This window comes from Staurois parvus, unplaced genomic scaffold (genome assembly GCF_062004578.1).
Source record: "Staurois parvus isolate SC_StPar_1 unplaced genomic scaffold, SC_StPar_1.0 ptg000789l, whole genome shotgun sequence".
NCBI lineage: Eukaryota > Metazoa > Chordata > Amphibia > Anura > Ranidae > Staurois > Staurois parvus.
Window position 1 is genome coordinate 135,304 of NW_028318585.1, and position 26,164 is coordinate 161,467.

The 26,164-nt window shown below is 41.6% G+C and overlaps 1 protein-coding gene and 1 pseudogene across 1 annotated transcript in view; both read right to left on the reverse strand.

The window, feature by feature from the left end:
* Positions 1-1,549: 1,549 nt before the first annotated feature.
* On the reverse strand, positions 1,550-2,512 carry LOC149444314 (death domain-containing protein CRADD pseudogene; annotated as a pseudogene).
* A 7,899-nt stretch (positions 2,513-10,411) lies between these two features.
* LOC149444315 (calcium-binding protein 39-like) overlaps positions 10,412-26,164 on the reverse strand; it is a 139,117-nt gene continuing 123,364 nt past the window's right edge. The window contains exons 8-9 of the mRNA XM_089654674.1: positions 23,237-23,380; positions 10,412-19,736 (exon numbers count right to left, since the gene is read on the reverse strand). Of these exons, the coding sequence (XP_089510800.1) occupies positions 19,557-19,736; positions 23,237-23,380 (324 nt within the window). The 3' untranslated portion in view covers positions 10,412-19,556. The remainder of the gene's footprint in view (positions 19,737-23,236; positions 23,381-26,164) is intronic.

Genomic DNA, 26,164 nt, shown 5'->3' on the forward strand with positions numbered 1-26,164 from the left:
TTACCTGCAAGTGCTAACAGAGATCAGGCCTGATTCTGCAATTTTGTGTGCAATGTATCACGTGACAGTGACCTACTGACACTGCACTTGATGGGGGAGACTCGGGGAGGGTGGGGCACAGGGGCGAAATGCAGGTGCCAGGGCTGATTCCGTTAATGCTGCATTTTTGGGGACACTATACTAATGTGTACGCTGGTATAGTGCTTATCTGATCAAAGATATTGATCTGTTCAGACACTATACTAGCAATGGAGGTTTATTGTGTATGTGAGCATGTTTCTGGCAATCAAGGGGTTAAATGTGATGACTGGTGTACTGACTGGCAATCTGACGCTATCTGTGAGGGATGCTAACTGACGCTAAAGCTATCTGTAGTCACCAGTGACACTAATACAGTGATCAGCAAAAAAATCTGTACACTGTACTAATGACACTGGTGACAGGGCATTGAAGGGGTAAATGGGGGGGCGATCAAGGGGTTAAATGTGTTCTAACGGTAACAGTGTAGTGTTGTACTCACATGGATCTGCTGTCTTCTCTCTTTGGGACGGAAAGTACCCAGAGAGAGAATATTGCATCATTTCCTGTACCTGTGTAAATGTAAACACAGGAAGATCTGTGATAGGGCAGGGATCAATCATCAGATCCAGGCCAAACATCACTGGCCTGAATCTGATGATTGATGTCCTGGGCACCGAATCACGGCACTGCCACGCGCGCCTCAGGCCCGCAGTCACCACGGGAGCGTCAATCACGTATATATATGTGATTGACTGACCCCAATGATGATGATGGGATACTATTCCTCCCACCGATAGCAATGATGGGACACTATTCCTCCCACTGATACCAATGATGGGGCACTATTCCTCCCACTGACACCAATGATGGGGCACTATTCCTCCCACTGACACCAATGATGGGGCACTATTCCTCCCACTGACACCAATGATGGGGCACTATTCCTCCCATCGATATCAATGATGGGACACTATTCCTCCCACTGATACCAATGATGGGGCACTATTCCTCCCACTGACACCAATGATGGGACACTATTCCTCCCACGGACACCAATAATGGGGCATTATTCTTCCAATGGACACTAAAAATGGGGCACTATTCCTATTACTAACAGCAATGATGGAGCGCTAATCTTCCCATTGACACCAATGATGGGGCACTATTCCTCCCATCGATAGCAATGATGGGACACTATTCCTCCCACTGATACCAATGATGGGGCACTATTCCTCCCACTGACATCAATGATGGGACACTATTCCTCCCACGGACACCAAAAATGGGGCATTATTCTTCCAATGGACACTAAAAATGGGGCACTATTCCTATTACTAACAGCAATGATGGAGCGCTAATCTTCCCATTGACACCAATGATGGGGCACTATATCTTCCACTCATGTCAACATGTAGTTTGTCCCTTTGGGGCAGAACAGTTAATTCCATGAACCTGAGGCAAAACATCAATTTGTACTGAGGGTTTAATATTAATTGAATCCAATCACCAAGGAATGTGTCAAGGCAGATCTTTATTGTTGAAGAGGTGAAGAGTTGTTCAATAGAAGTCCATAGGGATCAGCTGAGCGGGAGGTGCCTGAAGAAAGGAAGATTGCATCTGGAAGGGCTAAAGGTTCCTGCAGGCCATGGATATCAGACAGAGGTAAGTATGCATCAGGGGCAGCATATGAAATAACCTACAAAGATTTTGGTAGAGTTTCATTTTTAGTCTTCCTAAGAGACAGGGGGCTATTTTAGACTCAATGAAGGTACAACTCCATGGTGATGGCCAGGGTTTTGAAATGGAAGTCCAAAAAGTCCATATAGGTGTGATAGTCAGGTGACCACAAACCTTTGACCATAAAGTACACTAAGCTAAGCATAGTAGAAGATACATATGAGGAACGTCATTGTAAAATAAGTTTTATTTCTGAAGGATCTATCTCAGCAGCTTCCCACAGACATTGGATGGTGGCCTTGTGTCGCATGTGCTGTTTCCATCTCACCAGTCCTTCCATGATCTGTGAGTGCAGGTTGTCTGGATATTGTATTTTACACCTGTACAGGTCTGTGGTCCAATCCTAGGTGACCCAGAGCCTGTTCCCATTCCGATCCCAGTTTTCCTGCCAGAAGGTTGAGTTGGAGGTCATTGGGACAGTTATGAAGGACAAATCCAAAGATCTGCTCTGCGGTAGAAGAGGGCTCTTTTAGCAGTGCTGCTTTAAATTCTCCCGGACCCATGGGAATTCGGTCAAGGAGTCCACGAAAACGTCAAAGGCCTTGGGTCCACAAGTGGGCAGGATGTCCAAGAGCTTCATGGCTCTCCTTTGACTGGTGGCCTGTTCACATATGTCCTCTAGTTGGTCACGGGTGATGTTACCTTCTTGATAGAGATACTGGGGAACCAGTCTGTCGGCTACGACCTGAGAATACAACTCAAGATGTATGCATCTGAGGAGCTCTCTGTGTTCAGAATCCATCGTTGAGCTGGGGACCTGTGTAATAGGTACGTCAATACTGGACTTATAAATATAATACATAGTTCTGTCTATACAAAAGTCTGTCACACTTAAAGCCCAACTCCAGGCAGATATAACAAAAAAAATGCAGCTTTGTAATCAACAATTTTTTTTTTAAATGCAAACAGTGTAAGTTACTGAATTTGACTTGGCTTGACTTGACTTTTACCGTCCCTGCACAGCTCAGCTCAGACTGGAAGCAGCACTGCTGTAGTGCAGAGAAGATGCTGATAGGAGGAGAGAGCACAGTGACAGAGAGATGGGCTCATCAGTCTGCTGCTTCTCCTTTCATTGTCCAATCACAGGTTGGGGGAGGGACAAGACCTATAATTGTTACTGAACTGCAGCACAAAAAAAATCAGGTCTCCTGTCCTGCTGGACAGGGGTGGGCTGTGTGACAGAGCTGTGTAAATATCAGGGCTGTATGGACAGATATTCAGATGCTTTGGAAAGTAAACCAGCTCCTGTGTATGTATCTCATATATGTAGTCAGCTTTTTGTCTGGGGGGACATGGGTGGAGTAAGAGAAGCAAGACCCAATCTGTTGTCCTGCAGTGCAAGAAGCATGCTGATAGAAGGAGAGAACAGAGTGACAGATGAGCGTATCAGTCTGAGCTGTATGACAGAGCTGTGTAAATCTCAGGACTGGGTGGACAGATATACAAATCCTTTGGAAAGTAAAGCAGCTCCCATGTATGTATAATGTACAGTATGTGTCTGCCTAGAGTTCTGCCTAAATGTTCCACTGTGGTGCGTTAGTGCATACGCGTTAAAGCGTATTGCATTAAAGTGGAACTCCACCCAAAAGGGGTCCCACTTGTTTGCCTTGTACCCCCCCCGGCTACATTTGCCACTTTTTTTTGGGGGGGTTGTCGAGGCGATCTAAGCCGGGCGTTCGCCCCCCCTAAGCCCCACAGCCTTCTGGGACATGTCACAGAAGACAGCGGCCCATTCACAAAGCGCAGCGCATGAATAGTAGGAAGCCACAAGACACAAGACTTCACTTCCTGTTCCCCTTACTGAAGATACCAGCGCCAGCACCCGAAGCAGACTGAAGTATCAGCTCTACACACCGCACTGCACACTGAGGGGGCAACACACAATAATACATGCATTTTAGCACGACGCACGTGTGTGGGTGGGCAATCAAGCTGAACTCTAGGCAAAAAAACTCAAAAAACACCAGATTTTACAGCTATTATTTTAGTGCCGGTTCACACTATAGAAGTGCAGTCCAGATGTGTTCCGGATGTTTCTGCATGCGTGTTTTTGATGCGTTCCCGTGCATTTTTTATGCGTTCCCTCTCCTTGCTCTTAAATTTAAATAGGGACATGTGCATTTTGGTGCGTTTTTCATGCGTTTTAGCACGTTCCAGTACAGTTCTGTGCAGAAAAAATGCAGCCTGTTCTACTTTTTGTTTCTGCAACCGGAACACACTGGAAGTGCAAGCAGCTATGACATTGACATATAACCTACTTTCTGTGCATTTTGGATGCAGAAAAAAAGCAACTGAAACTCAAGTAGTATGAACTGGCCCTTAATCCAACTAGTGCATGTTCCTCACTTCAAGCTTTTATCAGCTTCATACCATCCTCCGTATAGCAGAGCTCAGGCTGGGAGAGGAAGAAGCAGCACAGGGGGCCACTCAAGTATGTTGCAGTGCTCATGAGCTGGCATGGAACATGCTGACAGGAGGAGAGAGCAGAGTGACAGAGATGAGCTCATCAGTCTGAAGTTTCTCCTTGTCCTACTACAAGTGGGGAATGGGGTCAAGATCTGTATTACCCTGACAGCAGTAGAGAAAAGTCACATCTCAGCACTAAATGAAAGTGAAAACAATGCGAATTTCTACTTTTTCCAAACAGCTGCAAACTTTGTCATTTGGATCCGACTTTAGATAAAAAAAATCCTAATTAGATCTTTATTTATTTATTTCAGGTACTTATATAGCGCCATCAATTTACGCAGCACTTTACATATATATTGTACATTCACATCAGTCCCTAACCCTCAAGGGGTGTACTATCTAAGGTCCCTAGCTCACATTCATACGTACACATACTAGGGCCAATTTAGACAGGAGCCAATTCACCTACCAGCATGTCTTTGGAGTGTGGGAGGAAACCAGAGTACCCAGAAGAAACCCACGCAGGCACAGGGAGAACATGCAAACTCCAGGCAGGTGGTGCCATGGTTGGGATTTGAAGCAGCAACCCCAGTGCTGCCAGGCAGAAGCGCTAACCATTCAGCCACTGTGCTGTCCGATATGAATATAAATATTAAAAAATATAAAATAAAAATATAAAATCCTCTTTCCCATGCTCTTCCTTTATCTTTACTTTAGATAAAAGCGCTTCCGCTCCTCCCTAGTGATGAGTTAGTCCTCATACACACTGGACGTTTTTACAGCGGCTGTTTTTGGCTTTTGACGTTTTTTTCTACAGCCAGTAAACCCCCCCATGTTATCCTATGTGTCCATACACACATAGGCTTTAATCAATAGTTATTGGCTGGAAAACCCCCAGAACTAGTGGGTTTCTAGAGGAGTTTTTTAGCTGTAAAAATGCTCTAACGCTGGTAAACGCGGCAAAAAGCAGTAAAACACGGCAAATCTGCATTTTTTTTTTTTAGGCAAAATTTTTTTTTGTACTAAAAAAGGCAAACGTGGAAGAACTCTTGCTTTAACATAACTTTATACAGCTAACGCTGCTGTGTATTTAGAAGGCCCCGTGTGCATGAGGACTTAGGACTCAGCCATCGGTGGGGTTCTGGGATCTGATCCTCAGAAGGGTGGTCTCTTTTGTACCCATAAAGTCTGACTATTTTTTTTGTTACTTTTGATTGTAAGCTCTTCGGGCCCACTGAACACTCTTGTATGAAAATGTGCTGTGGCTGTACTGTCTCTTATTTTGTAACGCGCTGCGCAAACTGTTGGTGCTACATAAATTATGTATAATAATAATGAAGTAACAATGATAATCATCATTGTCTGATCGCTCCGTATGGCAGCTTCCTGTTTAATGAACTGTCTGAGTCTCCCATCTAAGCACCGGGATTGGACAGGAATGTGTATGGGAATATCTGTATATCTCTGAATTTACAGGATCACGGTACACATGACACGAGCGTACCGTACCGTCCATTCTCCAGTCACACTCTGTGTTTTTGGCTGCTGCTCACTTCTCCCCAACGATCGGAGCAGGGATGGCACTGGGTCGTCATGTGATCAGAGCAGAGTCGGCCATTTTTAATACTGGCAATGTAAAACTGGCATACCTTGGATTCTTCCTGAAAAGGGGAGCTCACTAGAGCCAAACATATTTAGGGAAATTCATAAATGTTGTAGATATTCTGTAGACATCCATCTCTCAGTAGTGCATAGGAGTAATACTGCCAGACAACACTGTTCAATTGCTTGGTAACACAAATTGCTAATCAGCGAATCACATGGCAGCAACTCAATGCATTTAGGCATCTAGACGTGGTGAAGACGACTTGCTGAAGTTCAAACTGAGCATCAGAATGGGGAAAAAAGGGGATTTAAGTGACTTTTAACATAGCTTGGTTGTTGGTGCCAGACGGGCTGGTCTGAGTTTTTAAAAAACTGCTGATCTACTGGGATTTTCCCGCACAACCATCTCTAGGGTTTACAGAGAACGGTCCGAAAAAGAGAAAATATCCAGTGAGAGGCAGTTGTGTGGATGAAAATGCCTTGTTGTCACAGGTCAGAGGAGAATGGGCAGACTGGTTAGAGATGATAGTAAGGCAACAGTAACTCAAATAACCACTCACTGCAACCAAGGTATGCAGAATAACATCTCTGAACATACAACACGTCCAACCTTGAAGCAGATGGGTTACAGCAGCAGGAGACCACACCGGGTGCCACTCCTATCGGCTAAGAACAGGAAACGGAGGCTACAATTCACACAGGCTCGCCAAAACTGGACAACAGAAGTTTGGAGAAATGTTGCCTTGTCTGATGAGTCTCAATTTCCATAGAGGTTGTGCATGAAAATCTCAGTAAATCAGCAGTTTTGGAAATACGCAGACCAGCCTGTCTGGCACCAACAACCATGCCACGTTCAAAGTCACTTACATCCCCTTTCTTCCCCATTCAGGAAGTCGTCTTCACCACATCTAGATGCCTAAATGCATTGAGTTGCTGCCATGTGATTGGCTGATTAGCAATTTGTGTTACCAAGCAATTGAACAGGTGTATCTAATAAAGTGGCTGGTGAGAGTATGAACTACTTGAATTTGGCACATGTCAGTATTTATATTGAAACGAGTTTCATGAAGTTGATGCACAGCTTCTGAAGGCACCAGCTTAAGGAAATGCCTTAGATGGCCATACACTGTAAAATCTGATTGTACAATCTCTGTACAATTTCCTTAAAGTGTATCTATACCAAAAAAACACAATGAAATATACGGCTGATTAATAATCCTCAGAGTGGCGTCTGCATTAGTTTTAATTAGGACCTCCTGCACACTGAGAGTAAAAAAGCCGCTGTTAATCACTTCAGCCCCGAGCCATTTCTGGCACTTTTTATTTACATATTACAATCAGCATTTTTTGCTTCAAAACGTCTTAGAACCCCCAAACATTATATACAATGAATATATATAGATGTATACAGGATGTGCCCTACAGACCCCCTCCAGCACACACCTCTGATCCAGCTTCAGAGCGCTCCCATGCTGAACCGAATCCATGTAGCCACCAATACAAAGCCCTGCAACCCATACCCCACCCACCACCCTCTCCTATTGGTCCTTGGAGGGCAGGGCGAACATGTGTTGTCTGTAGAATATGGGAGCAGTAGGGAGCGTTACCCAAGGTCTCTTGGAGGGGGGGGTGAAAGGTGTTCAGTGAAGGTCAGGGTATAGAGGTGTGGGGAGTAGGTGGAGCAGGGGGTGTGGCCAGGTCTTCTGTCCTGGTGTCTGATCCAAAGACAATATAGACTTTCCAGTGACCCCCCCCCCCCCCCTCAGAGAGCTGACCTGGAAATAAACATGACAGCCGACCTCTCACCTCCACCAATCAGATGTCACCCTCTCCTGTCTCTGTGTTTTAGGATTTCCCTGTCCTAGATGTATATACCTCTAGTCACAACCCGTTTTTAATGTGATAGTAATAAAGTTGAATGTAAATAAAACATTTAAAAAGTGCAAAAAATACATTTAAATAAAATACATAAAAAAAAATTTTCACAGGCGTGCACAATTTTAATTGCTTCCCAGCCAGGCCAATCCTGCCGTTTTTCTCCGAAATGTAAATATGATCATTAATTTATCATTTATATTACTTTCAAACACTATATATATTTTCTAGCAGAGACCCTAGAGAATAAAATGGTGGTTGTTGTAATTTTTTACATAACACAGTATTTGCGCAGCAATATTTCAAACACAATTATTATTTTTTTTGGAAAAATACACTTTAATGAACTTTATTGCAAAAAAAACCCCACATTATATAACCCAATTTTTTTGGTAAAATATAAAAAATGACGTTAATTTGAGTAAATAGATACCAAACATGTCATACTTGTGGAATGGCGCCAAATTACAGTACTTAGAATCTCCATAGGTGACGATTTAAACATTTTTACAGGTTACCAGTTTAAAGTCACAGAGGAGATCTAGTGCTAGAATTATTGCTCTTGCTATAACGTTCACACTGATACCTCACATGAGTGGATTGAACATCGTTTACATATGCACTTGTTTTTGCATGCGAGGAGGGGACGGGGTGCTTTAAAAAATGTTATTAATTTTATTTTAATTTTTTACACTAATCCCTTAATTATCTTTGATTCCTATTATAAGGAAGGTAAACATCCCTTGTAATAGGAAAAAGAAATGACAGGTCCTCATTATGGAGAGATCTGGGGTCACATCTCTCCTCAATGCTGGAAAGCATGAGATCAAAAGAAAAAAAGAAATTGGTCTGTGGCTTTCCAGCAAGAAAAAAGAATGGCAGAGTTTAAATCTGCCAGTGCAGAAAGTGACGTAATGACGTCGCGTCCGACTTCCCGGGGTCATAGCTCTGTGGTTACCTGGTGCCATCAGTTCTCCGGCTCCTTGATCGCATGGGAGAGCATGGAGAGATGACGTTGGGCAGCGGGAGGGACATCCCCACCTGTAAAAGCAATCCAGCTGCTAGGATGGCTTTTACATTGCAGGGAATCGCAGGCTGATATAAAAGATATCTGCATGTTACCGATAGGTGCAAGCATCATCCAGATATTTCCAATCAAAGTCCAGAACATCACATGACGTCATGTGGACAGGTGGTGGTTAAATATGACCATGTTGGGTATCTTAACTCCTTGGCTCAACATCATCGTGTTTTATCAAAAAATTGGGAATCATATTGTATTTGCATGAAAATGCATTTACCGTATTTTTCGCTCCATAAGACGCACTTTTTCCCCCCAAAAAAGGAGGGAAAATGTCAGTGCGTCTTATGGAGCGAATATAAAGTGGCCGGTCCGGTATTTCTGCCTCCACCATGTCAGAACACCGGGCCGGCCGCTCAGCTCTTCTCTCCTGCAGGGCCTTACCTGTTCCTCGCTCCAGCGCTGTACAGTCTTCCCGCGCTGGCTTCTGTGACAGCCGGGTGCCCACTGCGCATGTGCTGCGCTTTGTGAATGATCCGGTGTCTTCTGGGACACATGACAGGTCCCAGAAGGCGCCGGGCCATTCACAAAGCGCAGCACTTCTCGCGCATGCGCAGTGGGCACCCGGCTGTCACAGAAGCCGGCCCGGGAAGAAGAGGAAAAGACAACGCCGCGGAAGTGGGAGAGGGTACCTGTCAAATTCAGGTACCCGCTCCCCCTCCCTCCCCAAAGGTCTGCAGTCTCTGGTCATCCCCTGCACTGTCTGCAGTCTCTGGTCATCCCCTGCACTGTCTGCAGTCTCTGGTCATTCCCTGCATTGTCTGCAGTCTCTGGTCATTCCCTGCACTGTCTACAGTCTCTGGTCATTCTCTGCACTGTCTGCAGTCTCTGGTCATTCTCTGCACTGTCTGCAGTCTCTGGTCATTCCCTGCACTGTCTGCAGTCTCTGGTCATCTCCTGTACCGTGTCCGCAGTCTCTGGTCATCTCCTGTACTGTGTCCGCAGTCTCTGGTCATCTCCTGTACTGTGTCCGCAGTCTCTGGTCATCTCCTGTAATGTGTCCGCAGTCTCTGGTCATTCCCTGCACTGTCTGCAGTCTCTGGTCATTCCCTGCACTGTCTTCAGTCTCTGGTCATCTCCTGTACTGTGTCCGCAGTCTCTGGTCATCTCCTGTACTGTGTCCGCAGTCTCTGGTCATCTCCTGTAGTGTGTCCGCAGTCTCTGGTCATCTCCTGCACTGTGTCCGCAGTTTCTGGTCATCTCCTGCACTGTGTCCGCAGTCTCTGGTCATCCCCTGTACTGTGTCTGCAGTCTCTGGTCATCCCCTGCACTGTGTCCGCAGTCTCTGGTCATCCCCTGTACTGTGTCTGCAGTCCATTGGTTCAGAATATTTTTTTTTCTTGTTTTTCGCCTCTAAAACCTAGGTGCGTCTTATGGTCAGGTGCGTCTTATGGAGCGAAAAATACGGTAAGTTTTTTCAATAAAATTTGCATTTAATAAACAGCTGCGCCAATATCATGCAACTTAAAAAAACAGCAACAACCCCCATTTTATTCTCTAGGGTCTCTACTTTCAGAAATTATATCATGCTTGGGCATTCTTAGTCAGTTTCTAGCAGAAAAAAAACAAAAATGCTGTAATAAATGTGTGAGAATTGTTAAACTTGTCCTGGGCAGCAAGGGGTTAAACATAAATCAAGTTTCTTTTCACAGAACGCGTAGTATAAAAGAAGCAGCACACAAGTGATCAGTAACTGTGCCTTTAATATTTTGTAAATAGAATAAGTACAAACTTAAGAATGGGAATCTTAAGTACAAACAGAAGATATACATTTATTTCATACACACAATAGTTTAAATAAGCAAATAATTATTGTTAGGTTTCATCCCTTTTCTAAGGCGCAGAAGGTAAATCTGTATGCAGTACAGATATCTCACATTCACTTGTAGGGTATAATTTACCAACAGTCAGAGGCGTCTATTAAAGTGCACCTATCACCTATGTGCAAATGAAGAAAACTATTTACTAGGCTGAAACCATATTCCTGGCATTGAAGTGAAGGAATTTGTAGCATCATGACCCAAATGAGATTTTAAAGTACTTGATAGCATATAATATACATTTTATGCTACTAAGTAACATTTTCCGATAACCACCTCATCTGTGGAAAATCCATTTCAATGTCTATAATATATTATACTGTATATCTAACATATACCTGAGCCTCGACTTGTATGCATGAATAATGTTGGCCCCAGCTAAGTGTGGGTGACCTCTATACACAGAAATGTTTACCTTGTTCTACCACATTGTGGGATTGCTGACCATCATAATATGTAACAAAGAAATTGTCTTTGGGCATACACTTTTCACCATTTCCAGGGTCGATTTACTATAGGCAAAGAGACTGTGCACTTTGAGAGTGCAGTTGCTACAGAGCTTACTAAACGAAGAGAAGCTTTGTTGATTTACATCATCCAATCATATGCAAGCAGCTGTTTTTTTTATTTTTCTTGCATGTAATTGGGCATTATTGGCAAAGTCAAGCTGTGCCGCACTTACCCCCGGTTCACACCTATGCGGTTGTGCGGGCCGCGTTTTGCTCGGGCACAAGAGCCCATTCATTGGAATGGACTCCCATGCCTGTGACACGCAGGGAAGAAGTCCCTGCACTACTTTGGAAAACACAGCCCGCACGGGAATCTCGGTTCCCAGTACGATTGTGTTTCCCAGTGTGAGCCGCGTGCCATTAGAACTAATGCCTGCGGGTCCGCATTTCTCTGTGCGGGTGGTGCGGCTGCATGGATTTTTGTGCAGATCCACAGCGGCACCAGCTGCACAGATGTGAACCTAGGGTGACTAAGCTCTGGAGCAACTGCACTTGCAGAGGGCACATTCTATTTGCCTTTAGTAAATCAGCTCCTCTGATTCTGACACTTGGTAGGATGCAATTATGCAAATTACTTGGTTTCCCACCCCCAACTTTTTCTTTTTCATGGTGGACTCTTGAAGCCTGGATGAAAACCTTTGATAGGTTCATAGGAGCAAAGCTTACTTTTCTCCTGCAATCATTGCTCATAGTATTTATACCAGGTACAGGCAACTTGCTTTTTCTTTTTTAGACGAAAAGTCTACATTTTCTAAGAATTTTACATATAACTGCAACATAAGCCATTTTGTAATTTAAAATTTTGAAAAATGACCTTTCCATTCAGTTATGATTTTCTAAACCTTCCAAAAAACAAAAACGTAGCAAAGGGCCATATTCAGGTCAGGAGGAAGTGAAGCAAAGTTTAACAAACGCAGAAGTGTTCTATTAATGAAGGCGTGTATTCTGACACATTTGGCTCAGTGAAGGTTTTAGACCCAGTCGCCACTAAGGAGCACTTGACAAAGCGCCAACCAATGTTCAATTTTTCAGCTAGTGAAGACCCATTCAAATTTCTATAATGGCATTCATTATTACACATATTATATGGTTAGCTTAGATGCTTTGTTTTATTCCTAAAGAGGATTCTATTTTCTGGACCTGCTAGGACTGCAGATCCACTGTAGAACGTCCAAAAAAGCTCCATTATCGTAGAACACTAGTAACAGTTTATGAAGAATATCATTAGTGAAACACATATGACCTCATGTGACAAAGCAAAGGTGAGAAAAAAAGACTCTTTATGTGGAACTGATTTATGACAATTATAGCAAAGAAAACTGGGAAACCTGCTTCTAAAGGTTTCATCTCAGTACTATGGAACAATGAAACAAAACATCTGGGTGGTAAAGCAGTTAAATGTTTAATCCAGCTCCCTAGGGCCCCACAGGTGGACCAATCAGGTCTGCCTGTTTGTTGTTTCAGATAGACCAGATTAGACCATCTATTGCCCTCTGTGGAGCGGCTGATGTAAACAGACATGTGCCCACTTACATCCTCCTGCATCCGATCCGCTAAAAACAGACGGATGGAGGATCTGTTCCCCATCTGTCTTGCGGATCAGATGACAGTGGGATGTAAGCAGACAGGCAGTTCGTTTACATCTGACTGCCCATAGAGGGAAGCGGGCTGTGTCTGTGTCCACTCTGCATAAGAACAGTGGACACAGACCTGCCATCCACCTGCTCAGCAGGGATCAGTGGACAGATCCCCCACTGAGAAGGCGGACACAGACCTGCCATCCATTGCTCAGCAGGGATCAGTGGACAGATCCCCCACTGAGAAGGCGGACACAGACCTGCCATCCACCTGCTCAGCAGGGATCAGTGGACAGATCCCCCACTGAGAAGGCGGACACAGACCTGCCATCCATTGCTCAGCAGGGATCCGTGGACAGATCCCCCACTGAGAAGGCAGACACAGACCTGCCATCCATTGCTCAGCAGGGATCCGTGGACAGATCCCCCACTGAGAAGGCAGACACAGACCTGCCATCCATTGCTCAGCAGGGATCCGTGGACAGATCCCCCACTGAGAAGGCGGACACAGACCTGCCATCCATTGCTCAGCAGGGATCCGTGGACAGATCCCCCACTGAGAAGGCGGACACAGACCTGCCATCCACCTGCTCAGCAGGGATCAGTGGACAGATCCCCCACTGAGAAGGCGGACACAGACCTGCCATCCATTGCTCAGCAGGGATAAGTGGACAGATCCTTTACTGAGAAGGCGGATCCACTGACGAAATCCACCCATATGAAAGGAGCCTAAGATATATTTTTAATATAATCTTTATTTTTCATATATGTAGTTTGTAATAGAGAACACCCGTGAGAGGGATAAAACAATAATACAAGGTTTCTTAAAAAAAAAAAAAAGTTTGATGTGTCTTCATTTGGCGCCTAGATTATGGGTTTCGGTCCACAAGTTTGGAAGGGTGTTTAGAGGAAATTAAGATTAGGGATTAACTCCTCCCCACTGACTATATATATATATATATATATATATATATATATATATATATTTGGTCTCTCGGAGGGTGGGTCTTAACGCTGAGAGGCTGCATATATGCGTACCCAAGGTAAAAAGCAGAACTGTGCTGAGAGTGCACCATGCGCGCTCCCGACACAGCTACTGGTGGCTGACGTAAAGTTCACGATTTTTGCGATTAGGAGCTTTTCGATCATGTGACCACCAAGTTACAGTGGTCACATGATCATAAACTTCCTCCCAGCATCTACAACCCCTAAAAGGCCAGGAGGCGCCGGCACCAAGGACTTAAGGGTGGTATGGATAGAGGGGAAAGGAAGAGGGTAATAGGCTAGAAGGAGTAGTGGGACAGTATTCGTAGGTTAACAAAAGAAGAATTTTCCATTTCAAAGTTATCTAGGAGGCAAGGTGAAGATAATAAACATGTGTAGATACAAATATTCAAGACTATCCAGATGGGTATGAGCTAAAAATATATTTATTTTTAAGACAAATAAATGCTCGTAAACTACCTTAAAGTATGGCAAACATGAACTGTGGATGATCTCTGAGAACCAGATTTAGAAGGTATAAATGAGTGAGCTAAATACGTCAGTAAAATCATTGTGATGAGCAGCAACACTTGCCATAACCCCAATCAATGTTGTTTTTATTTCCTTGCTGGAGGCGTATGCACATGTAAAGCACTGTGCTTTATTTATGATCAAACTCTAGGAAATTTTAACACACAAGATCTCAGCCTACACAGAGAACTGTGGCATTTAGTAATATGTGTTATTCTGTAAAAAGGCGTTACATACAATACAGATCTGCAAAGAGCAGTAACCTATAGCAACAATTTCAGAAATGGATATTTTGACAGGTTGCTGTGTGCTCTATCCCTTTCTAAGTATCACAATGTTATTCCTTATTAATGGTTCAACTCCAGCTACATTTGTATGTCCACAATAGAATGCGAAGGTTTAGAACCTTTGTCTGGTTTTTGTTGCCGATTTCCCCTCCCTTCCTGTCTTGGGAACAGAGGGGAGAAAAGTTAGGTCCTCAGTGTTTTTTTAGGCTGCTTTCAAACATATGTGTTTTTGCTGTGTTTTTACCATGTTTGCGGTGCATTTTGTACAGGACATGTGAATCAAAAACAGAACCAAAAATGCAATGTGGGTGCATTTTTGCCACATTTCCCTTTTTTTTTTACCACACCAAACCTGCAGCAAGCAGGATTTTAAGAAAAACACAGAGGACCCTTAATGGATCAGTGAAAAATTCCATAGGATTACATGGTCACATCATGCTTTTTTAATGCAAAAGCGAAAGAAAAATGGATCAGTGTGAAAGCAGCCTTATTGTGATCAGTGTCTTACTATCCTAGTGACCCTAATTTTCCCCAATTTTCTTGTTTTGGTATCAGACAGATAAAAAATGCGGGGTAATCTTCTCAGTGGAAGGCCAGCAATATGAAATATCAAGTATTTGCTCAAAAGTTTGTTTCTTAATCCAACATTTCAGGGACGTGTAGGCCCCTTTATAAAGGTGACAACAGCCTTTGAGTAAAGACGCAGACAACATTTAGGGAGTGCTGTCCTCTCTTCATTCTGACTACAGTGGTGAACGTAGCTTTAGAGGTATGTGTATGGGATGGACATCTCCTCGGTGGATTAACACACAAGCCCTGAGACTTGAAAGAAGTTTTAATTCTTCCTCAGTCTATTTAAAACATAAAAAGTTTAGGCTGAAGTGGCTTTAACTTTACAATTACAAGTTCAAACAAGCAGACTCAGTGCACAGTAAATATATCCATATTATATAGACCAGAATTGTACCCATTTGAGGTAACACATTGGGCCCCGTTTACAAAAACCATTACAAAAGAAAATCAGCGGTGCTTTCCAGAGCAACCTACCAGAATAGCTGGTATTGCAGCTGTAGAAAACCTGTACCTTCGAATCCATTTGATTTTAAAGTTGAAGCCCACTGTATATTCAAGAACACGCTCACAACTGATAACAACTAAAATCTGACAATTCCTAAAGCTTGGAAAATGAATGAAGACATCACTCTAGTTGCTTTTGGCAACCCCTTCATTTGTTTTCAGAGAAGATTAACCTTCATCAATGTACCTTTGTAAAAATGCTGTCACAGTCTTTTTATAGGCGCTGCTCACACCAAGGTTAATTATATGTGGGCACACACACATCATTACCCACTCAGTATTAGAAAGGGACCAGGAAAAATAGGGCCTATTTACCAATATCCATTAACACTGCAGAGTCTCTGCAGATGAAAGATAGTCAAGCACTTCAAATTAAAAACAAAAATTGAAATAGAACAATATATTAAAGTTGTATTAATACAGATTCATTCTTTTACAAAGCTAGCTCCATTGCCTACTTAGATATAAAAATAGAAAACAATAGCTTGGTTTATGCCTTATGTCTTGAACGCCATAAAAATTAACTTGCTCAATGAGAGGACCTCTTACAATATATGGTGCAGGCAGCCACCGCCAGGGCGAATGCTGTGCAGACTGACATTTCATGTGAAGACAGACAAGATGAGAATGCCCAGTCACAGTTGAGCAGTGTACACAGGCACCAGAGATGTCACCGGTTTCATCACTTCTGACTGTCAGGTGACATTATACAAAGCACAGGACTGCTCTGAAGACTGGTATAGAACACATAGTTTTCTGGCTACATTCATATTAAGCAGTTCATTGCTTTTCTGAAATTCCCCATAAAGTTTATGTCCAACGTCCTGGAATGCGCTCACGTGAAATGATCAGCTTTGCAGACCATTGATTATGTTCTGTTATGCCCCCAGTAGGAAATGTTAATTGTTTTGCTGTGTGTTAACCTAAGACACAGCTGTATTTGTGGAATGAAGTACCTGTAGGTGTTTCATAGACCTAGCTATGCCTCCAGCTACTTCAAAGCAACTGGAAAAATGTTAACATTTCCCATTAGCCCCAATGAATATGTCAACGGTGTGTAAAAGCTATGAACCTGAACCTGTGGCCAGACTTTAGACATTCAACTATTTATACATTCCTAACAAGCAGTAAATGAGCTGTAGGTATTGTGGAGGAATTCATGCTCAAATCACTGCTGTGCTTCTGCTGCAAAAAAATTTGAGGACACAATGCTCCACAGTTCCTGCAGCTACAAAGGTCAGTAATGGCTTAACGCTCATTTACTGCTTGCTAAGAAAAATCTGATTATTTAATTGCTCTGCCTTACAGGGCTTTTTGGTGGAGTTTGACCGTATTGTGAACTGCAACATAAGTTCTGTTATTACATATTAGCGCTTTTAACCCTCAGTGCTCCAAAGGTTGAGGTACTTTATACAGGAATTTAATGGGGTCTGCTACAAACTACTACAGCTCCCAAAGTTATGGTTAAAATATTATGTCAGCCATACGGCAATGCAGACTTCACTTTGCACGGTGATGTATAATTTGTACAATGTATTATTTTCACTTTATACAAGCTGTTGAAAGAGAACTGCTGTCAAATCCTGCATTCAGCAGTAACAAGTACCAGTGTCTGCTTTTTGATACACTGGAAAAAATAGTTTATTAAAACTTCCATCCTGTATTTGGAGATGAAAATGGTCTGAAACAACAGGTTTGTGGTTTAGTTGTGCTTTTTCCATAGACTTCTATGATGTGCCACAGCTTTAGTGCGTTTTCAGAAAGTGCACCAAAGATGCAGCATGCAGGAGTTTTGGTGCACTTTTTTAACCACACAAAAACCCCAGGACCCTATAGAAGAAACTGTATGGGACAGTGCAGCTAACTCACAGGAAAACCATGGATTAGCTGCACTTTAGCAAAAGGGGCAGTGTGAAGCCGGCCTTATTCACTACTATTAATCCTAGATGTGTTCCACCAGCTCTGGTCAAGAACGTAAATTGGCTCTTAATCTAATAAGTGGAAGGCGGGCGGTGCTTAGAGGGTACTTCTACCCTACAAGTCATTAGATTCACATCTAAATAGGTTTAGTATGTAACTGAATAGTATCAATTCATAGCCATGTTATTGATTTTACAGGTATTCCTTATTCTGGCAAATTAATTTAAAGTTAATATTTTATTGTTGTGGTATTGTTATATTTGTAAATGAAATGAACATTTAACTGTTGAAATACCCTATTTCTCTGGAATTAGTATTTTATCCTATAATTTGTTACTTTATCCCCTCCAGTAAGGGCTCCTTTTCCTGTTCTTAAAAATGGACATATTATTGATGATAAACTCACTGTTAGCTAGAAGCTAGCTAAACTGTGAGGAAAAAATTCCAATGCAACCCATCTTTTATGAATTGACTTTATATATGGAATGCTGCAAAAAAATGATAATACAATGAGGGTGCTTTAATATAACTGGAGAGTGCAAAGTCTGGTGCTGCTGTGCATGGTAGCCAATCATCCTTTAACCTTAGCTTGTTCAATTAAGCTTTGACAAAAAAAAACAAAAAAAAACCTGGAAGCTGATTGGTTTCTATGTAGGGCTGCACCAGGTTTTGCACTCTTCAGTTTTAGTAAATCAACCCCTATGTGTACATGGTAAATTCCTACTTATGTGATAAAAGCTGCAGGTTCAGAGGATACTTATTCACTGTGCTTCTTAGCAGGTTGTCTGAAGTACACATCTTATGTACTAAACCAAGATCTATTCTGTATTCATCGTTCACTGTAAGTTAAGGAATTTCCCATTCTCAGCACAGGTTCTAGAGTGGCTCTGAACAGACAGATGCAGTGTGTAAAAGCTCTTGCCATGGCATTTCAAAAGCAATGTCATTTTTTTATAGCTGACATTTTCATGGTATCTGAGCCCGTAACAATATCATTCATATTTTTACATGTTTTAGTATTCATTTTTAACATTGCAGTCTAGTGAATTCACTATATTCTTTTCTGGCTTAATCCAAGCACCACCTTAATCACCAAACTGCTCTCATGTCGATATTAAGGGCTTGTATATATGTAAACTGCATTATTTTCAGCAATTTATGATCACTGCACTGCAGTGATGTCTTGTATAAAGATCTATTGTCTTTACATAGACATGTATTTTACCTTTCTCCATAAGGGCCTAGTCACAGCAAGTGCATTGAGATGCTTTGCTCAAGGCAGGCCCAACATAATCAGGAGCTGAGATCTATTTCCACCCAGCAAGTACCAAAGCAATACATTAAAACACATTAAGGAAAGAAGTATATAAGTATTTTGGCTTCAGCTGTAAACCAAACAACAGAACACACATCAACAGTGTGTGTTAAAAACACATGTCCACGCAATTCAAATGCAATTGGTGCGTCAACGCGCTCTAAACACAACACATGTGATGTGAATCCAGCTTTCAGCACTAAAACAGAATACAGGAGAGATCAATAAATTGGAGCACATAGCCTTTGTTAGTTACAAATTCTTACTGATTGGGATCTTACATTTAGAGTTCACGGAGTACAACTAGATCTCAATAGGAGGACCATATGTCAAATTCCTTCCAGTAAAGGCTCCACTGGGGGTAAACAAAGTGCTATACATCTCAGGTGGGTTCTTGGGTAAGAGAATGGTTGCTGTAGCATAATCCATTTCTCTGAACCAGTGTGACAGGGTTGAGAGCTGACAATGGAATGTTAACTGACAATCTCACTCCATGTTCTAGAACTGTACATAGAAAAGGCTAAAGCAAAAACTACAGATTATTGACAAGATATTGACTCTATGTTGTCGGCATCAGTGACAGTCCAACTTTTTCCATGTTTGTGAGGTCAACATGGACACCTAACTGCAAAATTCACCTCCTCACAGACCTGATTAAGAAGAACATTTTTTTAAAGTTTTAATATAAAACTGTATACTCTTGGCAGCTAATAAACTAAATTGAAACAAAAACATAGGCACTGACGATGCCATGACAACTCCTTAAAACACTTATTCTGAAGATGGCTGGTAGAAGCTGGAGACAGGTTCATGGATTGGGTTTTTTCAAGTCTCGTATTTGTTTGATCAAGTAGCTTTTTTCATCGGAGAACTGTTCATCATCTGTCCTCTCCTTCTGGAAGCTGCTCAGGAACTCAATTAGCTTTGTCTGGTTTTTCAGCAGGATATCCACAATTGGCTGCGTTTTGTTTGGATTTGCTACAAATACCTGCAGTGGAAGAGAAAAGTAACAATTTCAGGGAATACAAGAAGGTACTCTAATTTTGTAAAAGAAAAACAAGGCAAACAATCTAAAGGCTGAATCCTTAAAGAAAAAAATCTATCACCTTGGCCATTCAGAGAATGATAGTGTGTGTTAAAATCCACCCTCTGACCACTTTATATTCACCTCTCCACCACTGTCCCCCTGCTCCTTCCTCAGTGGCTGCCACTGTCACGCACTCAGTGCTTCCAGGTGTGGGGAAGCATTCGATAAAGGAGAAAGAACCTTCAAGGTTTTTAACCGCTTGCAAACCGCCTCATGTATGAGTACAGTGGCAGAGCGGCTCTCCTGCATGGGATCACATATCCAATACGTGATCCAGCTATTCAGGGTAGGGGGCTCATGCCAGTCAACCTTGGCTGTGCTGTGATTAGTCACAGCACAAACGGATCAGTGGGTCATGGCCAATGATTGATGGCTGGGACCTGCTGATCGGTGAAGAGGATGACAGGACAGAACTCTTTGATTGTAAACAACACAGAGCTCTGTCCTGACAGTGGGGATGAACTGATTTTTTTTTTCACGCCTGCAAAGGGGGAATAAAAAGGGAATACATTTAGGCACATGCCTTCATAAAATCACAACACAGTACATACACCAAGAGCTGTTATGCACACAGTTAACCCTTTGACTGCCCCTAGATGTTAACCCCTTCCTAGCCTGTGTCATTAGCACAGTGTCAGTCTATATTATTAGCATTGATCACTGTATTAGTGTCACTGGTTCCCACAAAGTGTCAGATTGCCCGCCATACTATCACAGTCCCACTATAAGTCACTGATCCCCACCATTACTAGTATAAAAAAAAAATTCCATTTGTAGACACTATAACTTTCCCACAAATCAATCAATATACACTTATTGGGATTTTGTAACCAAAAATATGTAGCAGAACACATTTTGGCCTAAATGTATGAAATTAGATTTTTTTACATTTTTTATTGGATACGTTGTTTTATAGCAGAAAGTAAAAAAAAATTGGGGGGGGGGGGGGGTTCCAAAAATGTCGGTCTTTTTTCATGTAAAAAAAAAAAAATAAAAACCCAGTTGTGATTAACCATTTCAATACCGTGCAATTTTACACCTTCCTGCCCAGGCCATTTTTCACGTTTCAGCGCTCTCACACTTTGAATGACAATTGCGCGGTCATACAACATTGTACCCAAACTAAAATTTTATCATTTTCTTCACACAACTAGAGCTTTCTTTTGGTGGTATTTAATCACCGCTGGGGTTTTTATTTTTTGCTAAATTAACAAAAAAACACCAAAAATGTTGAAAAAAAAACACATTTTTCTTTGTTTCTGTTATAAAAGTTTACAAATAAATAATTGTTCTTCATAAATTTAGGCCGAGATGTATTCTGCTACATGTCTTTGGTGAAAATAACCCAAATTAGGATGTATTATTTAGTTTGTAGGAAAGTTATAGAGTTCACAAACTATGGTATAGATCTGAATATTGATCAATCCTGAAGTACTGACAGCCAATCTAATTTCTTGAGGTCTAAGAATGTCAGAACAGTACAGATATCCCCCAAATGACCCCTTTTTGCAGAGTAGACAGTCCGACGTACTTCATAAGAGGAATGGCGAGTTTTTTGAAGTTGTATTTTTTTTTGTCATAATTTTTCGGAAAATTAAAAAAATTATTTTCACTATTTTTTTTTTACATACTGTCACCAGTGCAGTACAGCGTCATCATATAACTGGCATGGCGGTGAACAGGGACACTGACTGGTGACAGTATGAAAAAAAATATATATATTTTTTATTTTTTTTATTATTTTTAATTTTTTATTACTTTTTATTATTTTTTTTAAGATTTTTTTTCATATTTTACTATGACCAAAGTAGTACAATGTTACCATAGTAACATTGTACTACTTTGGGAAAGTGATCGGTATTTTTTTTTTTTTTTTTACACAATTTGCTTATAGCAAAGAAATACTTTGCTATAAGCAAGCATTTACCTGAATGAAATGGATTCATTCAGCTTTTTTTTTTTGTGCTTAGCTGTGATTTGGTCACAGCTAATCACATGACATGTGCATGTGATTAGCTGTGACCATTCACAGCTAGGCACTAGTATACAATGGATGGCATCATGAATGAAGCCATCCATTGTATACAACTGTCATGTGACCTGCTGTGATTGGTCACAGCAGGTCACATGGTACCTGCAACGGGGGCCGGTACTCAGATCTGTCATCGGCCGTGTCCGAGGTACACCGCCGGTGACAGATCGCGCTGCTGCGCCGCTCTGCATTAGCGCAAACTGCGCATGTGCGGGAGCACGCCAAATGGCGTGCACCCGGAGTGCAGAAGCACTTTTGAAGCCGCCGGGCGGCTAATGGTTAAATACCACCAAAAGAAATCTCTACTTGTGTGAAAAAATGTCATTTGAGTAGTGTTGCATGACCACATAATTGTCAATGAAAATGACGCAGGGGGTAAAATCTATCGGAGGGCAAGTGGTTAATTCTATGACCCTGCTGTTGAGATTTACACTATTATTTGTCTGCCTAACCAATGTCAGAAAGTCTGAAAATGAGCTAAAATGCAAAATTTCAAGTGTCCACTAGAACAGTAGTAGAGGGGAAATCTTCCAAAGGGGACACATGCACCAAATGTCTAAAAGGGGATTTTCTTTCAGTTGGAAAGGTTTTCCTGCGGTCTCTCCAGAAAACAGTGAAGGTAAAACTCCCTAATGGGACACACACAGCAAAACAATTCCTGATGGGTTTATCCACCATTCTATTATTTCCAAAACTAAAAAAAGTTTGTCTTTGGATATACTTTGTTATAAGCAAACTTCAACTGTTTTGGTAAATCCTGCTTCAACCCATCTTGCCTCCAAAGCCACCCACATTGGTCCTTTAATAAGACAGACTTGCCTCACTGACAAACAGAGAAGCTTGAGAGGAGTAAGCCAGGAAAATCAAGAACTGGATAGAACTTTAGGTGGTCTTTACCTTTAGAGTTATTGAATATTTTGATCTACAGTAATCTTTTCATTGTATGCTCAGTTTTCATTGCCCGGGATAGTGAAATGTACATTTTAAAGTGAATCAACAAAATCAAAGTTTTAATACAGAAAAAATATGTAGTAATCACTGTGGTAATTATTTTAGTCTGTAAAGTCCACTGCAAAGTACAAAATAGGTCAACAGTGAATAACTATATAAATAAAGAGGTTTCCATATTTCTTGTTGGACCAGAACAAGGTAAAAGCACATTGAACATTCTTCCATTCATCATACCCTACGCAGCATGTAAAAATAGATCCAAGTTATTTGCTCCATTATCCGTGACGTGCAAAAGATTCTGGCCACAGGCCTCATGCACGTTTTCTGGCTCTCCGCTAAGATATCTTCCATATGTCTTCCCTGCTCTCTGACAAAACACAGAGCGGCCCCCTTCCGTACAACTGCCCTAATAACTCACCTTAAAGACATGGAAAGCTTCAAACTGAATGTTGGGGCTCTTATCTCGAAGTAGGTTCATCATGAGCTTCAGATTTTCTGGTTTGCTGATGTACTTTGTCATAATGGAGAAGTTGTGTCGATCCAAGATCAGCTCACCCAGCAGCTTGTGAGATAAATAGAAAATATCTTTACATACTTGTCAGTTTATTAGTAACTCTGTCATCTGAGTTACATAAGAAGAGAACAGGTAAATATACATTTGAAATACATATATATTGTCTATCTTTACTGACACAGGAAGCAAAAAACTGACCCTGGAAACAGTAAATGAAAACTAGGAAGCAGCAGGGTAATTATCCTGCTATATCACAAGAATGGCTGCCAAAATGTTAAAATCTTTTCCCGATAACATACAGTACTGTGCAAAAGTTTTAGGCAGGTGTGATGAAATGCTGTAAAGTTAAAAATCTTTCTAAAACATAAATTGTAATGGTTTATTTTTATCAATTTACAAAACACAAAGTGAGCAAACAAAAGAAAAATCAAACCAATATTTGGTGTAACTACCATTTGGTTTCAAACCAGCATCAACTCTTACATTTGCACACTTTGTAAAATTGCACAAAGTCAGGGATTTTTATAGGATTAGAGTCAGGTGTATGATTAAGCAAATATACCAAGCAGATGCTAATGATCATCAGTTTCATATGTAGGTTGAAACACAGCCATTAACTGAAACAGACATAGATGGGTAGGAGGCTTAAAACTGGTTAAGGAACAGCCTAATGCAGGCCATAGACGGGGAGAAAAACGGCCGATTTTTCTTTTAAAAAACGAAAAATCGGTCGTTCAAGCGGCCGACGTTACCATCAATGGTAAAAAAAAAAAATCGGCCGATTTTCATCCCGTCTACAGCCGGCAAAAAGTGTCCCTGCAGAGAGCTCCGCTATTTCTTTGACAGTTCCTTGACATTTACAGCGGTTGCAACAATGTATCTATTTCTTTCCATTTAGGATACAGATGTTTTTATTCGGAAACAAATAGATACAATGTTGCAACCGCTGTAAATGTCAAGGAACTGTCAAAGAAATAGCAGAGCTCTCTGCAGGGACGCTTTTTGCTGGACTGGAATTCCTCTTATTTTTCATATTTACTTCTTCTTTTTCTTCTTCTTCATCCTCCTCCTCTTCTTCACCATCATCGTCATCCTCTTCACCATCATCATCCTCTTCTTCTTCACCATCATCATCCTCTTCTTCTTCACCATCATCATCCTCTTCTTCTTCACCATCATCATCCTCTTCTTCTTCACCATCATCATCCTCTTCTTCACCATCATCATCCTCTTCTTCATCCTCCTCCTCCTCTTCTTCATCATCATCCTCTTCTTCTTCATCATCCTCCTCTTCTTCTTCATCATCCTCTTCTTCTTCATCATCCTCTTCATCATCATCCTCTTCTTCTTCATCATCCTCTTCTTCATCATCATCCTCTTCATCATCATCATCCTCTTCTTCATCATCCTCTTCATCATCATCCTCTTCATCATTATCCTCTTCTTCTTCATCATCATCATCCTCTTCTTCTTTTTGTCTTCCTCTTGCAGGTCACTGCTCATGCGCAGATTTTTTATCGGTAAAAAATCGGCCGATTTGCCCATCATTGCCGCAAAAATCGGCCGTTTTTTTCCCCAACTTTACCGAAAAAAAAAAATCTGCCAAAATACCGAAAAACGGCCGAACAAATAGCCCACTAACGATCCGAAAATCGGCCTATTTCATTTTCGGCCGAAAAATCGGCCGATTTTCGACCCATCTATGGCCTGCATAACTCTGCTACTAAGGTGAGGTTGTGGAAGACATTTTCACTTCACAGGTCATACACAATGGCAAGACTGACCACAGCAACAAGACACAAGGTAGTTATACCGCAAACAAGATGTGCTGTTCAAGCTCTTTTGAAGAAGCACAAAGAAATGGGCAACAATGAGGACCATAGACGCAGTGGTCAGCTGAGGAAATGTAAAGAATAGGTAAACCCAACATTTTCAATCATTGGTTATATTTGGTCAATTCTAAATATAATTTGATAAGTGAAAACAATATCTGTTAAAGATATCATGCTTACTGCCCTTCAACCTCAGAAGATGTCCAGCAGTACCATCAATACAGAACTGGCAGAAACCAGAGGGACCCAGGTGCACCCATCTACTGTCTGGAGAAGTCTGGCCGGAAGAGGTCTTCATGGAATAATTGTGGGCAAAAAGCCATATCTCTGACATGGAAACAAGCAACTCAACTATGCACAAAAACATAGGAACTGGGGTTAATAAAAATGGCAGCAGGTGCTCTGATCTGATGAGTCAACATTTTAAAGATTTGGCTGTAGCAAGAGGCAGTTTGTCCACCGAAGGGCTGGAGACTGGTACAATAATGACTGCCTGCAGGCAACAGTTGAGCATGGTCAATGGTGTCCTCAATGTTGAGAAATACTGGCAGATAATTATTCATCAGACCATACCATCAGGGAGCTGTGTGATCTGCCCCAAAATTATTCTGCAGCAGGACAATGACCCTAAACATACAGCCAATGTCTATATTTAGGATAAAGAAGAACAAGGAGCCCTGGAAATGATGGTTTGGCCCACACAGAGCCCTGATCTCAACATCATGAAGTCTGTCTGGGACTACATGGAGAGATAGAAGGATTTGACACAGATCTGTGGTTAGTTCTCAAAGATGTTTGGAACAACCTACCCGTTGAATTTCTTCAAAAACTGTGTGCAAGTGTACTTAGAAGAACTGATGCTGTTTTGAAGGCAAAGGGTGGTCACACCAAATATTGATTTGATTTGGATTTCTCTTCTGTTCATTTACTTTCCATTTTGTTAATTGATAAAAATAAACTATAAAACACTCCTACTTCTGAAAACATTCCTAATTTACAG